At 39.4% G+C, this 21,818-nt stretch overlaps 1 protein-coding gene across 4 annotated transcripts in view; it reads right to left on the minus strand.

The window, feature by feature from the left end:
* Positions 1 to 21,818, minus strand: part of NHSL1 (NHS like 1) — an 829,440-nt gene that overhangs the window by 271,580 nt on the left and 536,042 nt on the right. The window contains exon 1 of one of the 4 annotated variants that reach the window (XM_044075542.1): positions 14,672 to 15,488. The exons of the other annotated variants lie outside the window; for them this stretch is intronic. Within the exon in view, the coding sequence (XP_043931477.1) occupies positions 14,672 to 14,729 (58 nt within the window). The 5' untranslated portion in view covers positions 14,730 to 15,488. Of the gene's footprint in view, positions 1 to 14,671; positions 15,489 to 21,818 lie in introns of those variants that run through there. 4 annotated transcript variants of the gene reach the window in all.

Raw genomic sequence — 21,818 nt, forward strand, 5'->3', positions numbered from 1 at the left:
AGATGTTTCTGTATCTGGATGACTGGCTCCTAACTGCCACCACCAGGCATCAACTGATTCTCTCCAGAGATTACACAATCAATCTGTGCTCTCAGTTAGGCATAACCATAAATTTTGAAAAATCTGCTTTATTATCGTCACAGCATATTTGCTTTATAGGAGTAGATCTAGACACCACCACTGCCTTGGTCATATTGCCTCAAGCAAGAGTAATCTCTCTACGAAGTCAGGTGTCCCACTTGCTAATGGAAAGAAGAGTACCGGCCTCCCAAGTTCTGAAGCTATTAGGTACCATGGCAGCTACGTTCATAGTGGTTCCTGTGGGACAGATGCACACGAGAATACTCCAATGGTTACTTTTCACCCAGTGGTCTTACCTACAGCTTCCAATGTCGTTCAAGATTCTACTAACAAATGCTTGCAAAAAGGATCTTCTTTGGTGGTTGAACAGCCACCAGGTAACTGTAGGTCATCCATTTGTACTTCCCCCTCCCTCAGCCACGGTGACCACGGATGCTTCTCTGATAGGGTGTGGGGGGGGCTGTCCAAGGTACTTGGTCAGAGATGGAATCCCATTTGTACATCAATGTCCTAGAGTTGAGAGCGGTGTTTCTAGCGTTGCAGCACTTTCAGGACTCTCTACCTCGGGAGACAATTGCAATCCAGACAGACAACATGTTGGTGGTCTGGTATACCAACAAACAGGGGGAAACCAAGTCTTACCCCTTATTCCGAGAGGCTCTGAGAATTTGGCAGTGGGCTGTATCCACTGGGAGCTTTCTGATAGCAACACACATCCCGGGGACATCCAATGTGATAGTGGACAAATTGAGCAGAGCCATTCTGTTGCCCAACAAGTGGTCCCTCAAAGAACAAGTGGCGGAAATGACATTCCGCAGATGGGGCCAGCCTCACTGTGACCTTTTTGCATCCCGGATGAATGACAAATGCAAAAGCTACTTTGCCCTGTATCTTCCATCGGGGGACAGCCCAAGGGATTCACTCATACATGATTGGTCCTCGAGTCTCCTTTATGCCTTTCCACCAACCCCTCTGATCCCCAGATTTTTACAGAAAGCCAAAAGCTTGGGAAGGACTGTTATCCTGATAGCCCTGTTTTGGCCTCGGCAGATATGTCTCCCCTTCCTTCAGCAATATCAAGTGGGAGAACCTTGGATTCTGGACCCAGTGCCAGACCTTCTGACTCACTTGTCGGGAGTTCTTCACCCCTCTCTTCACTCCCTCAAACTGACAGCTTGGCTGCTCCACTTCCCAACCTAGTCAGGTCATATAATTTGTCTTCCGTGGTGCAACATATTCTAGTTTCTTCTCATAAAGTCTCCACCAGGAAACTGTACAACAGTAAATGGAAGCGGTTTGTTTGTTGGGCTTCTCAACATGATATTGATCCATATGTCGCTCCTATTAGTTCTTGACTATGCTTTTTCACAAAGGTGTGGCAGCTGCCACTATAAGGGTTCAATTGGCTGCAATATCCAACTTTCATTTAGGATGCGAAGGCTCTAATATTACGTCTCACAGATTATGTAAAGCCTTTCTGAAAGGGACTCATCACCTTAGGCCACCTATCAAACATCCAGTTACTCCCTGGAATCTAAATGTAGTACTGTCTCAACTTATGCCCCCCCTTTGAGCCTGCATCATCTTGTCTTCTGAAGTTTCTTTCTTGGAAGACAATTTTCTTGGTGGCTATTACCTCGGCTCGTAGAGTTTCTGAACTACAAGCTCTTTCTATCAGACCTCCGTATCTGGTCTTTCACCCCGACATAGTGTCTCTCAGGACAAATCCTACCTTTCTTCCTAAGGTCTGCTCCGAGGCTAATTTGAACCAGTCTATTGAGCTTCCCACTTTTTTCAGACACCATTCTAATAAATTGGAATACATGTTACATAAGCTTGATGTTCATAGAAATTGAGGTTTTATTTGGACAGAACAAAGGAATTTAGAAAATTGGATCAGCTCTTTGTTTCCCATGTGGACAATAAGAAGGGGTTTCCTGTATCTAAAGTTACATTGTCTAAATGGTTATCTGATTGTATAAAATGTTATATATTCTTCAGCCAACCAACCCTTAGAACATGACGTGAAAGCTCATTCTACTAGGGCTGTCTCTACATCTCTGGCTCATGCAGCCCATTTGCCTTTAGACACCATTTGTGCAGCTGCTACTTGGTCCTAACCTCATACGTTTATCACTCACTACAAAGTGGACAGAGCCTACAGGGACAGGGCTTCCTTTGGTTCCACTGTTCTCAGGAATGTACTCCTGTGAGCCACCGAGAATTAGGGTGCTTGGGATGCTACCCAAATGTAAGAACAAACGGCGAGATTGAACAACTTCACATAAAGAAGTTATGTTCTTACCATAACGTTCCATGTGAGTTGTTCATCTCACCTTTGTTCTTACACTCCTTCCCACCTTCCCCCTCCGTGTTCTTGAAGAACGGGTATGACTGGTGGTCTGGGTGGTTTGACTACTGTCCTTCACTCCAGCCAGAGTATCTCTTAGCTAATTGTAAATATGTGAATACATATGTATATATTTTGCATATTGGTATGTTTAGTTATATTTTTTCTTGCTGGGTTCAGCAAACTAGATCTGAGGTTAGTCAGAGAGCATCATGGGATAGGGACTGCGCCTCGAGCTACTCAAAGATCTTGAACTTGGAAAGCGTCCGAACTCGGAGCTGATGGATCGGCTCCGAACCCACGTGTAAGAACAAAGGCGAGATGAACAGCTCACATGGAACGTTATGGTAAGAACATAACTTCTCTTTTTTTTAATGTTGTTATGCAGCCAAAGCAAGTATTTCACTGTAAAATAGTACTCAGTCTTCAGCTGTTCAACTATGCACATTAGGAAGCTCACAGAACAGTTAAAATGTTTTATGTTATTTATATATATATATATATATATATATATATATATATATATATATATATATGTATGAAATATTTGCCATTAATCTAACAGTATGATTCAGTGTTATTTACCATGCATTATCCTACATTTAGACTGAATATGTGAGAGACACTTTCATGTTGTGGGGGAAGAAAAACTTGAAACTGCTTCTAAAAATTATGTCTTTATGAGAGGAATGGACGGTGCCTGATTAAGACCTGGGTGCAGTACTTGCACCTTTTCTGCCGTAGCACACGTGGATTACCTTGGTGCCACCTCCAGTCTAGACAGAACGACGTACTGTGACTATTATTAGACCACAGTAAGTAAAAACCTAAAATAACAAGTAAGCAGGACAGGGAAAGCCCAGGTTCAGCAAAACACAGATGTGCACTTCTAAACAGGTGTACACATAAGTGAAAAGAAATGAGAGTATCAGGAAGCATGCCGCCATATTACCACCACAACAAATAAGCATTTATGCTGGTTCCTTTGGGAACGTGTTTGCAAGAGATGCTCATTGTTCCCAGTTGCTTAAAGGCAGACATTGACCTCGTCTCATCAACTGCAGCTCAAGAGAACCCAAGGGAGGAAACACAATAAAAGGAGAGAAAATAAAATACACAGAGAAAACAAAAGCTAGACACAAAAGAGAAAAAATTGAAGCATTGTAGACAAATTAGGATAAAGAAAAAAAAACTCAGGGAATGTAGAAATGACTCAGTATATTGTCCAGAAATAATTTTCTGTTCCAGGAACCCACTAGAAACTCAAGTCAGCTTTACACACAATGGATAAAGGCCACTATATTTGTGTATCCTCTTACAATCTCACTGAACGCTGTCAAAAGACAAACATTGTCAATTCAGACTACAACACCCCCCAAAGGGTTAAGTGAATCAATGCCCTTAGCAAAAAAAAAAAAAGGTTACGTGCCGCTTTGTTCTTCAACAACTCCCAACTAAAAGCATCATCACTGTCATGGATATCTGTCTGGGGTACATTCAGCAGTACAGAGCATTATGTGCCTCGTACAGTGTTGTGTATTTTGGTTTGGAAACTGGTTTTGATTCTACAGATGGAACATTTTGCTGACTCTCCATCTGAAATGCTTAATTCCCAACACTGAGAATCTGTGTCTTCACACATTAACACCTTAGATGGACTAGTTCAAACTAATGGACCAAAATTGTATTTTACATTATTGGCTTTGCGTTATTTATGACAGAAAATAAAAATGTTATTTTAGCAGGGTGAATAATATACATCCAAGAGCTGTGTTTTCTACTGTGGTGTTTTACTTCATTTTCTGTACTCCACTGTTCCATTTGAGCCACATTCTGCAGTTTTGGAACATGAAGACTTTACGTTCATCAGTGCAGTCCCCCAGATACATTTTGGGCTCCTGGGCTGCCAAAAAGCTACAGTAATGACAGCAGCTGCAACACTGACATACAGACTGTTATTGATGTAAATTAATACCTCGCTTTCTTATCCCTACTGCATTCAACTATTAGTCCTACTGCGATCTTCCTATCCCATCTGTCCCCATTTGGCAAGAGCTGGTTGATTATGGGGTACCATCATCTAGGTAGCCTTCAAGGTTTTACAATGTCCTTTGACCCGCCCTCACAGTAGTCTATGCAATCAAAGTCCCACAACTACAGGCCCTTTTTGTTATGTATGCTTATGCACATGCGCAGTGGCCGTTGCAGCACATATATGCTGCTTGGCGAGTTTGCCTTTCTACCCTTACAACGCACTTGCGACAACACCCAAACTGTACCGAGTTTCAGGCTTATGGTGAAATAAAATGCCATCCCTCTGTCCCTGCAGAACAGGCTAGTCAGCATTGGCTACTTCCTCCCACATTGGCTCTTGAACTGTTGTTCTACTATAGTGACCAGCAATGTTCCATAAGCTTTGCACTGCAATGAATAAACAACCAGTGTTCACGTTGTACGAAGGTCTCTTATCTACCATACTGATAAAATACCGAAGACTAATAAAAGCACTGTATTCTGTAGTGGGTGTAACACTAAACAAGCTGTGCTAGAAAGAGCTCAACAACTCATAAGTCTGAATCTGTTTTTTTTTTTTTGTGCATGGGGGTTTGGGCTGTCTTGTAATGTATATGCAGTAGGAAAAGGATACATGACATTTAGTATGTCATACCCCTTACATTGATGGCCAGTAACAGAGTGATAAAAGGCAAGGACCACTGAACAAATGCACATTCAATACCAGCCTGCTTTAGCCACAAGTCAAGTGAAATGTGAAGCAGCATAACTCAGAGGAGCTGGTTTCTTCTGTAATACTGTATATTGTTGTAGCAACAGAGATTTATTTTTCTTTATTTTTAAATGTTAGTCATGGTACAGCAGCACTAATCTACATGGTTCTTTTTCAGACTTGGACCGGGTCTAGCTAAGTGACTTGCTCAGAGTCACACAGTAGACAAATGGAAGCTGAAGGATTCAAACCTTGGACTACAGGAAGGAGCTTATTTACAACTCATAGTCTTAATCGCCTGCACTGTCCAACAAGTTATGTTTAGCTGGATAGGGGCAAACACCGCTGCCCTCCTCCATCCCCATAAGAAGCTGTTTTACTTTGCTCCATTTCAGGACTAAGGATTTTTAACTTTATCTGCTTCCACATATTTAGGTTTTATCCTTTGAGCTCTCAGTAGCTTAAGGGGATCTCATTTTTACAGGTGTCTTAGCAGGAATAGTCTTGTTGACTGAAGACATTCCATTATTTGCAAAAGGAGATAGAAACACAGTATTATTGTGTGTGCTAATACAAATACATGTACAACTGTACTTCCAGATCACAGCAAAAAGAGAAATGGCCTCTGAAGTATAGAAAGCAATAAATTAATTATAGGGAGACTGATGGGGGGGGTCCCTTTTCCATACAAATGTGTTCTTCTTGCAGTTTTGGAAAGCAGTTACCTTCTGAGATGCTTAGGCTCCTCAAAGAGAGAGAGAGAAAATAAATACATACATGCACACACAATATATATATATATATATTGAAAGTCGGGTAGGTACAATGGCAAGTATCAGTCACTTGCATAAAATTCAAGGCAAACAGGATATTCCAAGATATATAGCCGTAGTTAAGGCGTTGCTATCACCCTCTGCTGCCTTTCGGCACAACGATAGTATGATCCACCAGCTACTTTCACATCACTATAAATGAGATATTGAAGAACACAGTACGGAGACGTGATGCATGTAATACTTGTATATATTTTGCATATTTTCCGTATATATATTTTTCAAGCATCTGGCATTAATATTGACATGACTCATACACATTCAAAGTAGTTTTATACTTGATAGGTATGTTCTTATGAGAGAACAGAATGTTTTTATATATTTTTTACATCTTTATTATTTTATATTAATAAGTGTGTTTTGTAATATATATAATGTATTTAATAAGAATTTGATTAAATATGCTTTTATAATATGAATATATATATATATATATATATATATAGGCAAATATCACAAGACATTTATGTATATGAATATTTCAAAAATATTCATTCATTTAACCATGTATGCATCCAACTACTTGGTTAAGATTACGCCACTAGTTATCAGCTGCACTCTAACTAGTGAAATAATAGAAAGAGACTGTAATGCTTAATGATAGAAAATAGTAGTAGCTACTAGTTGTATTTTAACCAGTGAAATAATAGAAAGTGATCCTAACGTTAAATGCTAGGAAATAGTATATAAATGTTTTGATTTCGAATATATGAATTTTTCACATATGTGCATACTACGAGTTATTTATGCACATATGTGGATATCCATTTGTCTAATATGTATGTAATTAATTATTACATTAAGTCTTTTATAATAATATTAGATATTGTTTGCACTTTAATTAGCGTAATAGCAGGAAGTGACCTCAGTGTTAACGATAGGAAATAGTATTTAAATGTATTAACTTTGAATATATGTTGTAATGGCCTGAGGAAGCCTACGGGTGAAAGCGCTAGCCAACTTTTATTTAAATAAAATCTCTAAGGAATATAGAACGAGTGCTCTCTTGATTTATCCATAGTGAAGTGAAAACTGCTGTTGGATTGTATCATCGTTGCGCCGAAGGGCAGTAGATGTTGCTAGTTACACTTTTTAAAAGTGTTCTTCAATATCTCATTTATAGTGATGTGAAAGTAGCTGGTGGATCATACTATCGTTGTGCCGAAAGGCAGCAGAGGGTGATAGCAACGCCTTAACTACGACTATATATCTTGGAATATCCTATTTGCCTTGAATTTTATGCAAGTGACTGGTATTTGCCATTGTACCTACCCGACTTTCATTGTACTATTTATTTGCGCTATTTTTATAGGGCAAGGTACTAACGAAGCAGTAACAGTTTTTTATTTCTTATTTCTCATATATATATATACATACATATATACATACATAAATGGGAGCACTTACTAAGCTCGAAATACTGAAATCTCGAATTTCAAAATCTCGAGCTCATAAAGTGGAAGGATCGGAAGATCGCAACCGCAGAAGTGTGAAATTCAAACTCTCGAATGCGGGAGATTTTGAATTAGCGGTTCTGGTGTTGCACTGTGTTCATGGATTCAGGTAAGTTTTTATGTTGAAGGGTATTGGGTAGGGGGTGTAGTGTGTATTAGTGTGTGTTGTTACTGTGATATGTGTGTGTGCGAGAGGAATGTAGTTTGTATGGTGGTGTTTCGTGTGTGTGAGTATGTAGTGCGACCTTGGAGTTAGAATATTGATGTAGGGGAGCTGTGGGGGGGGGGTGCAGGGGGGCTTGCCCCTCTGCATATAATAAGGGTAGGTGAGTGTACTTGTTTACTTGTGTGCATGTGTGTTGTACTGGTGTTAAAAAAGCGAAGTGCACAATCACTAAAACACAGGTTACTGATGCCGGCACTTCAAAAATATAGTAACTGAAAAATTCAACAGACAAACTACAACTGACAGCAAAATTAAAACAAACAGTTTCCTTCTGCTACTGGTAATCTAAAACCCTATTTTATCTAAATAGTAGTAGTGTTATGGAAAGGTTTTTTTTTTCCTTAAGGTAAGATGTAGGGTTGGGATTAGGGCAATCTCTCATAATTAAGTATGGGTTGGGGGGGGGGCTTTGCCTCCCTAAATCACCTTACTAATGATTGCTAATCCTAACACTGACTCCAATACTACAACTTACCCCAGGAAAAACCCTAACCATAACACTACCACTACACAAGACACTTGGACACACATCACATACACCAACAGACAAGCACAACACTAAATCTATATATACCCTTCCCTAGCACTTACTCTAACCCTAACACCCAAACACTCACACACACACTCCCACCCCCTAATGCTGAAATCTTTGTATATCATAACATTTCAGCATTAAAACTGAGTCCTACACCTAACATAACTGCATGCACTTCATCTTCCTCCCATCAAAGCCAGCAACACACCACAAAGAGTGCTTTTGATGAATTTTCCAAGAACATTGCACACGTGTGTGTATATGTGCACATGGTATATACATATATACGTGCATGTTTATTTATAACACATCACACACAAACACACATATATATATAAACAAACTAAAGACTTGAAAAATAAAAAGTGAAATGTCATGAGCTTTCAGAAACCATAACACATGAGTCTACACTACAGGAGATTTATGGTACGTACACAGTGAAAAAAATGGAAACAACCACAGATTCCCCCTAGCCAGCTTAGGTCCCTGTGGCCCCGGCAACCAAGACAAATAATTCAATTAAAAGCTGATAAGTCTGACTTACCGAAGGATGAATATACTTAATAAATAAAACAACTTCTTCAAAAAAGCCTACTGTGATGTAGGGGCCAGTAATAAGTTAAAAAAATGTTATAGCAATCATACGTCACTAGTAAGATTTACAGGTCAAAAAAATTATAAACGAACTTGCCACCCTGGTGGGTCTTTCCAGATGTCTTTATTGCTGTATGGATTAGTGCTGCTGTCTAATACAAAAGTGCATCTTACCTACTTATTTATAACAGCTCACTTCACATATGGTTCCTGTGGTTAGTGGACCCAGTGGGTGTGTGTGTGTGTGTCTCTGAGAGACAATAAGGGGTGACCTAAAACAGGCCAATGAGGAGGTACGGCTGCTAAAAGTCATCAGCCTACTGGACAAATAAGAGAGGACCACCAAAATTAAAGCATTCCAATCCTTAAAAAGTACTCCATGCTCTCCTTAGCAGTGACCAAAACATTTAAAAAATAATGGAGAAACACTGGACAGGGAAAAAATGTTATAAAATTGCTGTATAAAAAGACTTTTTTTTTTAATCAGACGTCTGTAGTGGGTGATTTGTATCCCTGCTACATTAGCTGGATGATCAGACATGGTTAGCCATCGTTACTGTGTTGGACTGGGTGAAGAATGCAGTTTTTGCAGAGCTTTTGCCATGGAAAGGCTTTGTTAGATTCATCCATTGGTACTATGCATTGAAGACACTATCTTAGCTGGGTCTTTCTGAGTTTTTACTGAATGTTTTAACTGTGCATCATTTCTACTCTTTGGTTTGGTGTGTGTATATAAACACATATAGATACAAACAGAGATCTAGAAACAACAGATAAACACAAGCACACGCGCACACACACACACACACACACACACACACACACACACACACACACACACACACACACACAAAACACACTATGTTCTTAAACTGTGTTCCAACTCCATGCCACAAAGTATTTAAGGAACTGCGGAGAAGAAATGTGTGAAACTGACAGCCACATTCTCAACTCTCTTGTTTTCACATTTTCAAATTACAATCATACACAAAACCAAGAAATGCCCAAGATCATCTCTGCTGACCAAGTACCCTTTAGTGATTTGAAAAGATAATATAAAATGTACCAAAAGAAACTGGAAGAATGGCCCCTCACATAAGCGCATAAAAATCATTAGCTTGCAAAATCACTAAATGACAAACACAAACTTGAACAAATCACATGTCTCATGAGATGCAGTGAACTGAAATATTGTCCTAGTTACACATAACATGAAGACAAAAAAAATGAATGTAGGTAAACTTTCACGAAATGTTTAGCTGAGGAGGACACAGTGAAACTGTAAGCAATCTGCACATGAACAGCATAAATAAGTACTAAACTAATGCGTAACCACTACATGTACATGTAAGGCTTTTGGCGCTCGTCAGTATTTTTGAACATCGACACACGGCATACCTCCCTACAGTCACTTTTAATAAGAGCCAGTTAACCTATAGCATACAAAGCCAAAGTACCCATCAGTAAAAACTAAAAGAAAAATAGAGCCAAGCTAGATTTTCCACGGTGTGATTCCTTAAAAGCTCTTGTATCAGAGTAACATGGGATATATGCAAATGACCCCTTAAGGATTGCAGGTGTTCAGCTATATGGTAGTGAATTCCCATGACTTTTTTCCTTTTTTAAGTCTGTTAGGGACAAATTCAAGGCCAGTAAAGCCAAACCCCACTAGCTGCGAACATGCAAGTTTCAGCCTTCTTATGCCCTTATCAGCACAGCATAAGTGGACTGCTTGGCTGACCTTTGGAAACACAGGGTTGTCGTACCCAGCTGATGTCCATAACCAGAATGTGAAGAAACAAATACAGTGAATCAACAATGCTAACTGCTGCACTACTCTGCCATTCTTGCTTCCATCATGTAGAAATAAAATCTTAGAATCTCATTATTAAAGCTGACAGTATAATGGTCTAAATGACATGCATTTATTTTATTTTTTTTGCATTAGATTTATATTATTTTTTTTCAGTGCAATCTGCACGAGTGTAGACTAATGTAGAAACTGTTCTGTCTGCTTCCTAACTGCCTCATTTATGGATTTCTATTCAAAACTTGACGGACAGATACAAAGTGCATGTTGGACTTTTTGAAAGGTGGTGTTAAATCCCCTCCCAATGCATTCAGTAATGGAAAAAATTACCCTGTCCACCTGGGCACCAGTTAAATTCACTTATTTTTTTTTTATTTTTTATTTTTTAGTAAATAAGGCTTTTATCCACTTATTCAATGGGACATCATGGTGAGAGTGTTCAAAAAGAAATATGATTTCAGCTGTCAGGAATGTACTGAAATGACACCCTTTCTTTCTGTTTTGTCTGTAATAATGACTAAACGTTCCTTATGTAGTCATTTTCCTTGTGGGAGTATGGCTAAAAGGTTTCTAGCTGTTTATGCAGTACACTAATAAGTTGTACAAGGTGGGCTAGAAAAGATTTTGCGCGTCACAGTAGTTTGCTTTTCTCCTTTACCACTTATTACATTACAAAATGCAACTCATTTATTTACCTTTTCCACTCTAGTTTGTCTAGATTCGAAGTATTCCTGCACTAGTATATAAGCTGCTGTGGGGAATGTAGTAAACTCAGGGTGCTCATAGTCTGCTGTGCTTCATAATTACTTCTTAAAAACACGCACTTTCATGCAGCAGGTCTTAAAACAACGAGTCGCAAGCAGGTGTGTAGTGCCGACTGCACTGGACAGTGGCCTATGGCTGCAGATGAGTGTCAGGTGTACTTCATCTTAAAGATAATGCTCAAAGGCACAAAATGGAGTGTGCATCTGCTTTCAGTTTCTGCTTTATATGAACACACACTGGTGTACAATGGCTTTTTGGATCTGATTTTCATATAAAACTCTTTTATGTGAAATTAAGATTTTTACAAAATACATGCAGTGTTCTTTGCACAGTTTTGAAGAGCATAACGTTTTGAGTTGATGCTGTTTGGGATGCAGAACTCTTCTGACCTCATCTTGTGTAATGCACAGTAGTTGTAAGTTGACAGTGGTGTGCAGGAAAAAAAGAGAGAGAAGAAAAGCAAGGTCAGAGCATGAACACTGACAGGAGGAATTAACGAATATTCACATTATTCATTAAATATTACTTTTGCTGGGTGCTTATTTTTTTTGATTATGCACTGTATTTCTTTTTCTGCACAGCAGTGTTGGATTACTTCCAGCTATTGCTGCCTACAGAATCATGTCATCACGCTGCTAGGAGTGATGACATCATAGACTGTCTACATGGGAATTGCATGCAGTAAGCATGCTAAAATATTTTTATTTTTTTTTTTGGACTTATTAAATGTATTATATGGTTTAAATAAACACTTGACATTAGTGGGCAGATGCCATCCTGCAAGGTCACTACCTTCCATTTTTATCAGGTAAGTTGCAGCTTTGCACTTGATCCTTAAGGACAGTGTACCTTATTTTTCACCAGCCAGTCCCAAAGCAATTGCCATAAAAGAACATATAATGCTTCACTTACCTAAAATAATGTACATTCAAAAGACTGCCCTACTCCCATCACTTCATCCACAATAGGAATGTAATAAATACTAACTCTGTGCTCCAGCAGCCTCAAAAGCCAGGATTCAATAACATTTTAGTAAGAGCTTTATACAGCAAGTCTTGAAGTGGGATCCACAGATACAGTTCTATCATCACAGTGTCTAGAGGGCTGTTAAAATCACACAGAGGCTGTTAAAGTTCACAAAGTAATAGATCTTGCATTTACTCCCAGTTTTACTTCTCTGCTGCAGTATTATATTTTGGCAAACTGTTGTTTTAACTTAACAAAATAGGGAAAATACAGGGGGCATGAGCTGGCAATGTTTTTTGAAATGGCTGCTAAGATAGTTAAATAACTATAATGTTTGAGAGATGCTGGGATGTTCCAGAAATCAAACAATGTCAGCAGATAAATTAAACTACAAATGCTATCAAATTGAGTGTGGTTCTTTACCTCTGAGATGAGATGTTTCTAGACTTTGAGTTTTAGAAAAGTACTGCAAGCCGTATCTCAGGCAGACTGCCCTTCAAAACATTTCCCTGACAAAGATGCTGTATGCAGTACTCATTCCTGACACTTGATATTGTTAATCCTCCTTCTCATGACCCAGTAGATCCAGTTACCCTTTCTATGGCTAAAAAGAACCAAAATCAATATACCCACACACACACACACACACACACACACACACACACACACACACACACACACACACACACACACACACACCAACAACCCAGAGTGCCCCTAAACGACACACTAGGATCTAAGTACCCACATTAGGTATTAGCTACCCCTTGATAATCAAATCTACGGCTAGACTTCAGTATAACAATGCTTCACAGTGTCCTTAGACTAATTCTGCTGGTTATTTTTTTTCTGCTTTTTTGTTCGATACGGTGCTGAAAGCAATTTTTGTCCTGTGAAATAGTAGAACTGTAAGGTCGTGCTTTATCAGCACAAATAACCAGTGGCAGTTACCACAGACTTGCATCTTCTGAGAAAGTTGTTACTAGAAATCCATACTGGGAACATTACAATATTTTATCATTGCATTTACATAAGGTAGTTCTATGCTTATCTACAAAGTATGGACAACCAGTCAAGCTGCTTGCATGTGAGTATGATGACACACTCCAGCATGAAGAATTTAGCATGCAAAATGGGTAGACCTCTAACGTTTTCGGTTAAAATTTGTTTTCTAATGTACACAATGCCACATGGCCTGCCTCAACAAAGGACATGTTGTCTGTTCATCAGGTGTGTGTGAACTTGGGAGGACATATATTACAAACATATATGCTCCACATTTCTAACCACAGACACAATAACTATTTTGCTATCCCCCTACTACCCCATTTAGAAACAGAAAGTATGAGAAGGAAACACAGATAGACAGACATTTTTGTTGTAATATTTGACATGGCTCAAAAAAGAACATTGTGTTTACTTATTAATTGCATGTGGACATAAGCATTTAAATAATATAAACTTTCATGCCTGTGTGCATAGTATTCTAATGACAAGCCCTACAGCTACAAAATCCCTTTATCATCTCAGACAGAGCAAGTACTGTCTAGTAAGTTTAAACATCTGCAACCAAATGACTATTACAATTTATTATTATAAAACCAGGCCATTACCAGAATGTTGACAGATTCTGGTAAGATTAGTAGTGAACCTTCCCTGTAACAAGTTACACTTTCAATGGAAAAGCTTGTAGCTGAGCACAGATCTTTAAATATTATTGGTTTTCCTATTCATGGACCTTACTAACTAGTGGCCGCAAAGTTCAGTTTTGACTATACAAAGGTCATGACACACTCCTCCTGCCTAGCTCAAAATACACACACACACACACACACACACACACACACACACACACACACACACACACACACACACACACACACACACAAACATACATCACAAATCTCTCTTTTCAGGTGCACCCAGCATTTCTTTCAACTGCTTCTCTGCTGTTACGGTCAAGTGCAGAGGATTAGCCTTTCAGTGCGCAATGGACCTTCCCAGCTGTTCAGGCAAACAAAACAAGAGCAACTGAATTTTTTGAAAGAAACAGAACATGAACAAAACAGCAATTAAAATGGACAGGAATAAAGCCAAAACATCTGTCAAACATTACATTCTGTCCTACAAAGTTACACCAAAGTAGTGCTTATTATTTTTTTTTCTTTTAAAAGCTATGTGATATACACTTTTAGTTCAGATACACAAATAATGGAATACTTCACAAGTGACACTGGGGATGTCAGATTCTGAAATGTAATAATTTCAGGAAAGCAGTTTTCCAACAACTGTAATTCATACTATATTCTACTCATTTTAAGCAACTGCTTACCTTTTTTCTTGAAAAACTTCAGAAGAAAGTTCACCTTTGAATTAGTGAACACCACCATTTTGAAATGGACTTTCTTATACACTGAAGAGTTGCAACACACCAGAAAAACAAGGAGAACACAGATCCGCAATGTACTATCCCCTTCACAATACCATGTTTTAAGCTGCCATGTTTTACTTATTTATTTTTAAACAGACAAGTTCATGTCATACCACCCGAGCATGCCAAGCAGCTTGACACAAAAACCCAATAACTTTCTTTCAAAACGTGATCAAAGCTTCATGTGAAGCTACGATTCCCAAAAGCTGCACCAGTGAAAAGCTGCAAAAATGAGAAAGATACAAGATGTCAGTACTTCAATAGAAAGAAAGCAACGCTACAAGTACAGGTTAGCAACGTGTGCTTTTTATTTCATTGCCTCCTTTCTAATCTGTAGCATGCTGATTTGCTGAGCCTCAGTGAATAAACATGAAGTTCCAAGTTCCGTTGGGAAGGAGTCGCAACAGAATCCACTACTTTCCACCACTGAGATAAGCCCCTCTGATCCAGCTCCCACGTGAGCAACTGCCAGCAGGTATCTATGTAGTCAGCCTTCACTCTCGTTGGCTACAAGCACACTAAAGTTTCTTTTCTTCTGAATCCAACGAATCAAGACAGTGTCGTTGTTCAGGCACCATGTATTGTTCCTGCAGACTGTGCCCTTCTTCAAACCTTTCTCGCAGCAGTGCTCTAACAAGTGGGTAGGAGTAACAATGCAGTGGCTATAGACTTGCAAATGATGTCTGAAATTTGGTGACTAATAATGTGTCCTCTCATTTTTGCTGCAATACCTCCCCCTCCCCCACAATCCTTCTGAGTCTACTACTTTCCTAATGATTCTGAACCCCTACTTTAATTGTTCCCAATGTGGTGTTTCATTTGCATTTTAATGATGGAAAGCCAGCTCATCCTAAAGGCACATTCAACAGGGCTGGGCGAGGATAGCAGTACTGTGATTTGCACACAGCATTCAATTCCCTTTACGTTTTTGAACTATCCAGCAGACACAAACCAGGTCAGGCTCTTCTAAATGTATGCATGAATGAATTATTTGAATTACACATAGCGACAGATTCCATCAGCTCATTTGAGGCTGCTACTTGTCGAAACAAACAGTGCCAAGTAGCAAAGCATGTTGCAGGAAGACAAAACAGTGTCGCTATGATGGATTTAAAAAGAAAGACGCTGCAAGGAAAGCTATCAAACAAGGTCGACTGTTGAATTTCAGGTTTAACCAGTATTTCCACGGCAGGTTTACAGCCTGCAGTGTAATAATCCAAGGTGCAACAAAGAGCAGAAAGCCACACAAAAAGCCCAACTCTCGCTCGGCTGGGGCTTACAAAATTATATTTGGTGACTTTATATTTTATGACAATCATTTATTTATTTTTTTATCTATTTATTTGCCAGCAAATGAATGCCACAAAACTTTGTAAGTTCTTATTTTATAACATGACTGTATCTGTAGGACAGCTGGTCTACAGGGTTATTTCAGCTGTGATATGGGGTACGGTAGCAAATAACACAGTAGAGACAACCTCAGTTGCATACAGAATGCAAATAATAATGGATATACTGCATATCATAGTCATATTACATGTTATATTATGTACATGTGTAGTCCTTGATAATTTTATTTTATTTTACATTTATTGACCGGGCTGGTCCAACTGGATATATGTCCACTTTCAGCAGAGGCCCGGGGAGAAAAGCTCCAAGTGAAAACATTAAACATTAATAAACAGAGTTACAAATATAGCTCAGAGAAAAATAATAAAGATAAACAATACAGAACACAATATTCTAGTGAACAAGCCTAGCTACTCACACCAAACATTGACAGTAGGTGCCCATCAACAAGTTGGACCTTTGCCACCTAATTACTTACTAGATGACCCAGCTGACACTATCTGGTTCAAGTGCAATGGTCTGAAGATTATCCTCATGACTGGCAGCAGCCTTGTAAACAATCTTTAAAAATTTGGGGCCTAGACAACTCTAAACTAGCTGGAAATATTACACATACTAGAAATGCTGCCAAAAGCCAGTAGCTAAGAAAATTAATAAGAGGTGCATGACTACAGTGTTCTCAGGACCAAAACATCAGTCAATATCGCTATGCTTACAAAAAATGTATTTCTTTTATTTTTAATTTGTTAACCGGGTTAGAGCAGTGATCCCACTGCACCCATTTCAGTATTACAAGCAGTCCCATCTGCACACCACATCTACCTTGTAATAAGACCATGGAGCCCCTGCTTACAGTATTATAATCACTAGTAACATCTATATACTAACCACTGGTGCACGTATTACATCTCTGATGTACAGATCGTTGGAGCACTGCAAGAAAAAAAACATTATTCTGCTAAAAACAAAAGCCAGGGCTGATATACAAGTTGTTGTAGAAAGAAAGGAATGGTACATGCAAAGACTGGAGGAATGGCACATGGCAATTTCACTTCACTGTAAAACTGCAAGCACAAAATGATACATCTAGAAGCAATAAACTGTAGACTACACAAATAAAGTGAAAACAGTGGCAACAAGAAGAGAACTGGACATACATCTCAACCTCTCAGCACTAAAAATCAAGGCACTGTCCTTTAAAAAGAGCAGGGGGCCACAAAATGGAGCAGTCTTTTATGTTTCATAACAGAACGCCTTCAGTTACTGGACCCCCATACAGTGATAAGGACATTTTGTGTAGGCTTTATTTAGTTACTTAATAAAGTATGTACTCTTATAGAAATAAAACTTTATTATGACGATTTGACAACCAGTAATGTAAGGTTAAATCTGAGGGCAGAAATCATAGCACTGTGTCTAAGCAATAGCAGGTGACTGGTATGGAACTGGGCATGTGGTGCTTATATTAGAAGTAAAGCTAAGAAGGTAGTGTGCCATCCTGGCACAACAGCTTGCATTGAAGCATGACAGAGGAACAGGCATTAGCAGTACAAAGCCAAGAAGATGCTATCCCTTTGTACACACAGCTTGTTAGACCCTGTATGCATCACTGTGTAAAGTTCTGCAGACTTAACGTCTAAAAAAGGAGCGACAGAACAGGCAAAGTAAGAAAGAGTGCAACAAATTAGAGCATGGTCAATGCCAGAATGCCATGTAGAGTACATTAGCTGAGTATGTATAGTCATGAAGAAAGGAAGCGATATAGAAAAATAGAAATATTTAACCACCGCTAAGGAATTCATGGAGAGTCGATGTGGGAGCACTCTTTCAGGAACTGGACGTATGAGAAAATGACAGTGCCACTTCAAAATGCAAGGTGGAAGGCTCAACTGAGACAAAGTAATATGTTTTTCACTGGAAAAGTGGTGAAAGACTGGACTAAAGTTCTCAAAGAGGTAGGTGGTACCATCAAAAACAAAGACAAAATTCAAGAACTGCATGAGTTGGGCATAAAACAAGTGCTGTGCTAGGTGGAAAAAAATATGCTGCTGGATAAGTAGGATAGTAGCTTTTTCAAAGAGAGGTAAGCACTGCTTGGTCTACCTTGGTCTATTGCTAGAACTACATTAAACATCTGTGCACACTGGTAAAGGTCAGCAGTGGTGCAGCAGGCAGTGCACTCACCCTTTGGTGATGGAAGACTAGAAGGCTGTGGGCACTTTTCCACTCCAGGTGATCCATGTAGCAAGTAATTATGTACTGATATCATCCTTCATGCAAACATCTGGCACCTCAATTCAGTTTAGAAGTTTTTCAATGCAAGCTTAAAACATCATCATCTTGCAGAATCAAAAGGAATAATCCACACATAGTCCAGTTCCCTTCAGCCTCTCACATGCCCAAAAGCAGTGTTTGATGCCCATCTGTGCCACAGTTCTCATAGGCTATGTCATACAACTTCTACTGCATTTTATACACTATCTACAGGAAAGAAAAGTGTCTTCTTACTATGATCTTCAGAACTGAAACCAATATTTGAGATGCACTCCAATGCCACAAAATCCCGTCCTCTCCTGGAAGTAATTACCAGAACTGCATACTCTGCAACTCTGCTTGTGCTGGGTACAAACTGTCACTGTCTCTGGTTACTAGGGCACTTGTCTTGCAGACTTTTAGAAACATATATCTGTTCCACATTGTGTTTGCAAAGCTGAAAGCACATAATTGGTCCTATTAGAAAGAATTTAATATTGTTCTACATGAAAGGGTACAAAGGGTCATTACAAAAAAGAAAGGCTTAGATTCCTAATTTGTACCAATAGTGTTAAGGAAATGCCATTGCTCCTAATCTCAAACTACTTCCTGAAAGGAGGTCTATGCCTCATGTGAAGTTAATATGCATTACAAGGCAGAGTGCCACTGCCCCTTTATTTCTATTTATTTACCAGGGCAGAGCACCAATCATGCACAACCAATTTGCAGGCTCCTTGCAACACTATGTCCAGCATGTACAGAAGGGAAGACTAACACATTTCAAATACAGTCAAGCTTAAAATCCCTATTAAAAACAATGACAAGAAGGCCTGATCCATTACCAAGCATCACCTTTGCCTTTTTAGTAAACTCTCTCCTCTTTCACAAAGTGTCATTTACCACACACCTTTAAGGAACTACACAAATTTATGGGTATGGGTAAGTTTAACATGGAGCACGTGTGGTCAAGTTTCTAGTGGGACAGTAGGCTGTAAGGTTGGAAGAAAGTAATTAATATAAATATATATAAGCTAATTACTCTCAGATGGCAGTAAAATATAATGTAGAACATGTGCCTTTGTTACTGAATCTGTGGCAATCTCTGTAATAATATGGAATCTGCATAATTTTATTTACCATTATCACCTTATCTAAGCTCATTCCTAGAAATCTTCCTTTAATCCAACACACTAAACTGTAACAGCTGAATGAATGAATAACTAGGGAACTATGCAATCATGAAACTCTCCTAACTAAACGGTCTTACTATGGGCTATCACCAACCTCATGTAACTGCTTTTTTAGTTACCGCACTAACAGGTCCCAAGCACTGAAATGGCAAGATGATTTCTCCTCTTTCCTTCCTATATCCATGGGAGTCCCACAAGGCTCCCACCTGGGACCACTACTGTTTAACTTATTCAATCACCTAAACACAGCACTAATGATTTGAAATTCGGGACCTGCTACAGCGAGTCCAGAAAAATAGATACTAAATGGCCAAAAAATGGGGTTGCATATACTAAGTCCGAGATGGCCATTTCAAAGTTTATTCCATTTTCTCCAAGGTATGGTTGGAGTTGATTATATATATATATATATATATATATATATATATACACACACACACACACACACACATATACATATACACATACATACACACGTTACATTTTATATATATATATATATATATATATATATATATATATATATATATATATTCTTTTTCGGCTACTCCCGTTAGGGGTCGCCACAGCAGATCAACTGTTTCCATTTCTTCCTGTCCTCTGCATCTTGCTCTGTCACCCCAACCACCTGCATGTCCTCTCTCACCACATCCATAAACCTTATCTTAGGCCTTCCTCTTTTCCTGTTACCTGGCAGCTTCATCCTCAGCATCTTTTTCCCAATATACTCTGCATCCCTCCTCAGCACATATCCAAACCAACGTAATCTTGCCTCGCTGGCTTTGTCTCCAAACCTTCCAACCTGGGCTGACCGTCTAATATACTTATTCCTAATCCTGTCCATCCTCATCACACCCATTGCAAATCTTAACATCTTCAACTCTGCCACGTCAAGCTCTGACTCCTGCCTTTTTGTCAATGCCACTGTCTCCAACCCATATAACATAGCTGGTCTCACTACCCTCTTGTAGACCTTCCCTTTCACTCTTACTGGTACTCGTCTGTCACAAATCACTCCTGACACTTTTCTCCACCCACTCCATCCTGCCTGTACTCTCTTCTTCTCCTCTCTTCCACACTCACCATTACTCTGAACTGTTGATCCCAAGTACTTAAACTCATCCACCTTCGCCACCTCTACTCCCTGCATCCTCACCATTCCTCTATCCTCCCTCTCATTCACACACATATAGTCTGTCTTAGTCCTGCTGACCTTCATTCCTCTTCTCTCTATAGCATAGATCTCCACCTCTCCAGGGTCTCCTCCACGTTCCCTACTCTCACTACAGCTCACAATGTCATCTGCAAACATCATAGTCCACGGGGACTCCCGTCTGATCTCGTCTGTCAACCTGTCCATCACCATTGCAAATAAGAAAGAGCTCAGAGCTGATCCTTGATGTAATCCCACCTCCACCTTAAATGCATCCGTCACTCCCACCGCAGACCTCACCGCTGTCACACTACCCTCGTACACATCCTGTACCACTCTTACATACTTCTCTGACACTCCCGACTTCCTCATACAATACCACAACTCCTCTCTAGGCACCCTGTCATATGCTTTCTCTAAATCCACAAAGACACAATGCAACTCCTTCTGACCTTCTCTGTACTTCTCCATTAACACTCTCAGAGCAAACATTGCATCTGTAGTGCTCTTTCCTGGCATGAAACCATACTGCTGATCACTAATCATCACCTCCCTTCTTAAACTAGCTTCCACTACTCTTTCCCATAACTTCATGCTTTTTCTCCATTCCTCAGGCATCCTCTCACTTTCCAAGATTTCATTAAACAATCTAGTTAAAAACTCCACTGCAATTTCACCTAAACACCTCCATGTATACACACACACACACACACACACACACACACACACACACACGCACTTTTTTTTCCCCAGGGGTGTGGGTGGCTTACCCGCACAAAAGTTTAAAGGAGACGAGTGATCTTCCAGATTCTCTCTTTTACTGGGGTTTCAGTTTTTTTTGGCTTGTCGGCACTCAGCATTTCCAGTGATGACATTTTACTAGGGATCCAAACACAGCAGCCAGAGGCCACCACAGTAGAACATGCCAATAATATGTGCTGCTAGGACATTACTTATGGTCCAAACACACCCACAAATCCTTCTCTTCGTAAGAGGCTTGGCTCGACAACTCACATCTCCTCCTGAATCTAAAAAACAAAAAAATAAACTATTACTGTTCACCCCCAACTATCTCTCTCACCCCAGAAACTACCTTTAATGT

Source organism: Protopterus annectens, chromosome 1.part1, assembly GCF_019279795.1.
Source record: "Protopterus annectens isolate FY-2018-M chromosome 1.part1, PAN1.0, whole genome shotgun sequence".
NCBI lineage: Eukaryota > Metazoa > Chordata > Ceratodontiformes > Protopteridae > Protopterus > Protopterus annectens.